Source organism: Cystoisospora suis, assembly GCF_002600585.1.
Source record: "Cystoisospora suis strain Wien I chromosome Unknown contig_5851, whole genome shotgun sequence".
In the NCBI taxonomy this organism is placed as follows: Eukaryota; Apicomplexa; class Conoidasida; order Eucoccidiorida; family Sarcocystidae; genus Cystoisospora; species Cystoisospora suis.
Window position 1 is genome coordinate 1 of NW_027158640.1, and position 919 is coordinate 919.

Genomic DNA, 919 nt, shown 5'->3' on the forward strand with positions numbered 1-919 from the left:
TGCCTCCCTCGTCTTCACTGCTGAAATCACTACCTGTACTTCAGGCGCTACATGAGGTCCTATACTGGAGGCAGCTGAAGCAACGAGAAGAGCCAGGCTGCACAATCTTCACGCCAAGTTTCGGCACTTCGAACGCAACCGTCACTGCTGAGACGCCGTGTGAGTATTTCCGAGATGTGGAATCCCGATCCCTTCATGGATGCCACCCGGACTGCACGAAGTGGCAGAAAGGTTGGAGTTCTTTCGCAGCAACGTCTGACAGCCAGGGGGGGAAGCAGAGCCAGATGGGACTGAGGCACGCACCCACTTCGACTAAGGGTATGTCTCCTGCGAGAACTCCCGCGAGTGCTCGACGGTTGAAGCGAGTCCGGCCGGCCAGGCAACAGGACAGGGCCGACAATGAGGGAGCTGGAAGAAGACGGAAGATGCGTGCCTCTTGTTCCATCAACGGTGCGGCGAAGACTGCCGAGGTCAATCTGAAGCCGGAGAAGAGAGTCTCCCAGAGCTGCAGTTCACCTCCAGGCCACCAATTGCCACAGCCCCGCGATCATCAAGAAGTTGTAAGACCATCGGCCCCAGTGTGGAAACCAGCCCCAGAGCCCGCTGGCGGAGGAGGAAGCCGACGGCAACAGCCTGGCTCTGAGAGTTCACCTCGTAGAGGGTGCAACAGTGCCTTTTTCTTCTCTTCACCGGTGCCGCTCCCGGGAATCCGCATTACATCAAAATGTCCAGCTAAAGCCTTGTCTGCAGCTGAGCGTCCGCCATCGACTCAGAGTTCCTCCGCGACGTCACCACACTGTGCTGCCGGAGTGTGGCAGCCAGTCACTGTCCTTCCTTATGGCACGGGCGAGAGCGGGAAGAACTCTCACCGGGATGTGATGCCGAGCAAGCTTCCGACAGACAGTTCACTTAACGGGTC

At 58.2% G+C, this 919-nt stretch overlaps 1 protein-coding gene across 1 annotated transcript; it reads left to right on the forward strand.

Moving 5' to 3' along the window:
* Positions 1–14: 14 nt before the first annotated feature.
* CSUI_009649 (uncharacterized protein) lies at positions 15–874 on the forward strand (the record flags this gene model as incomplete). Its single annotated transcript, XM_068069761.1, has 1 exon — positions 15–874. A coding segment is annotated over one exon (858 nt), but the record flags the coding sequence as incomplete, so codon positions are not given.
* Positions 875–919: the final 45 nt, after the last annotated feature.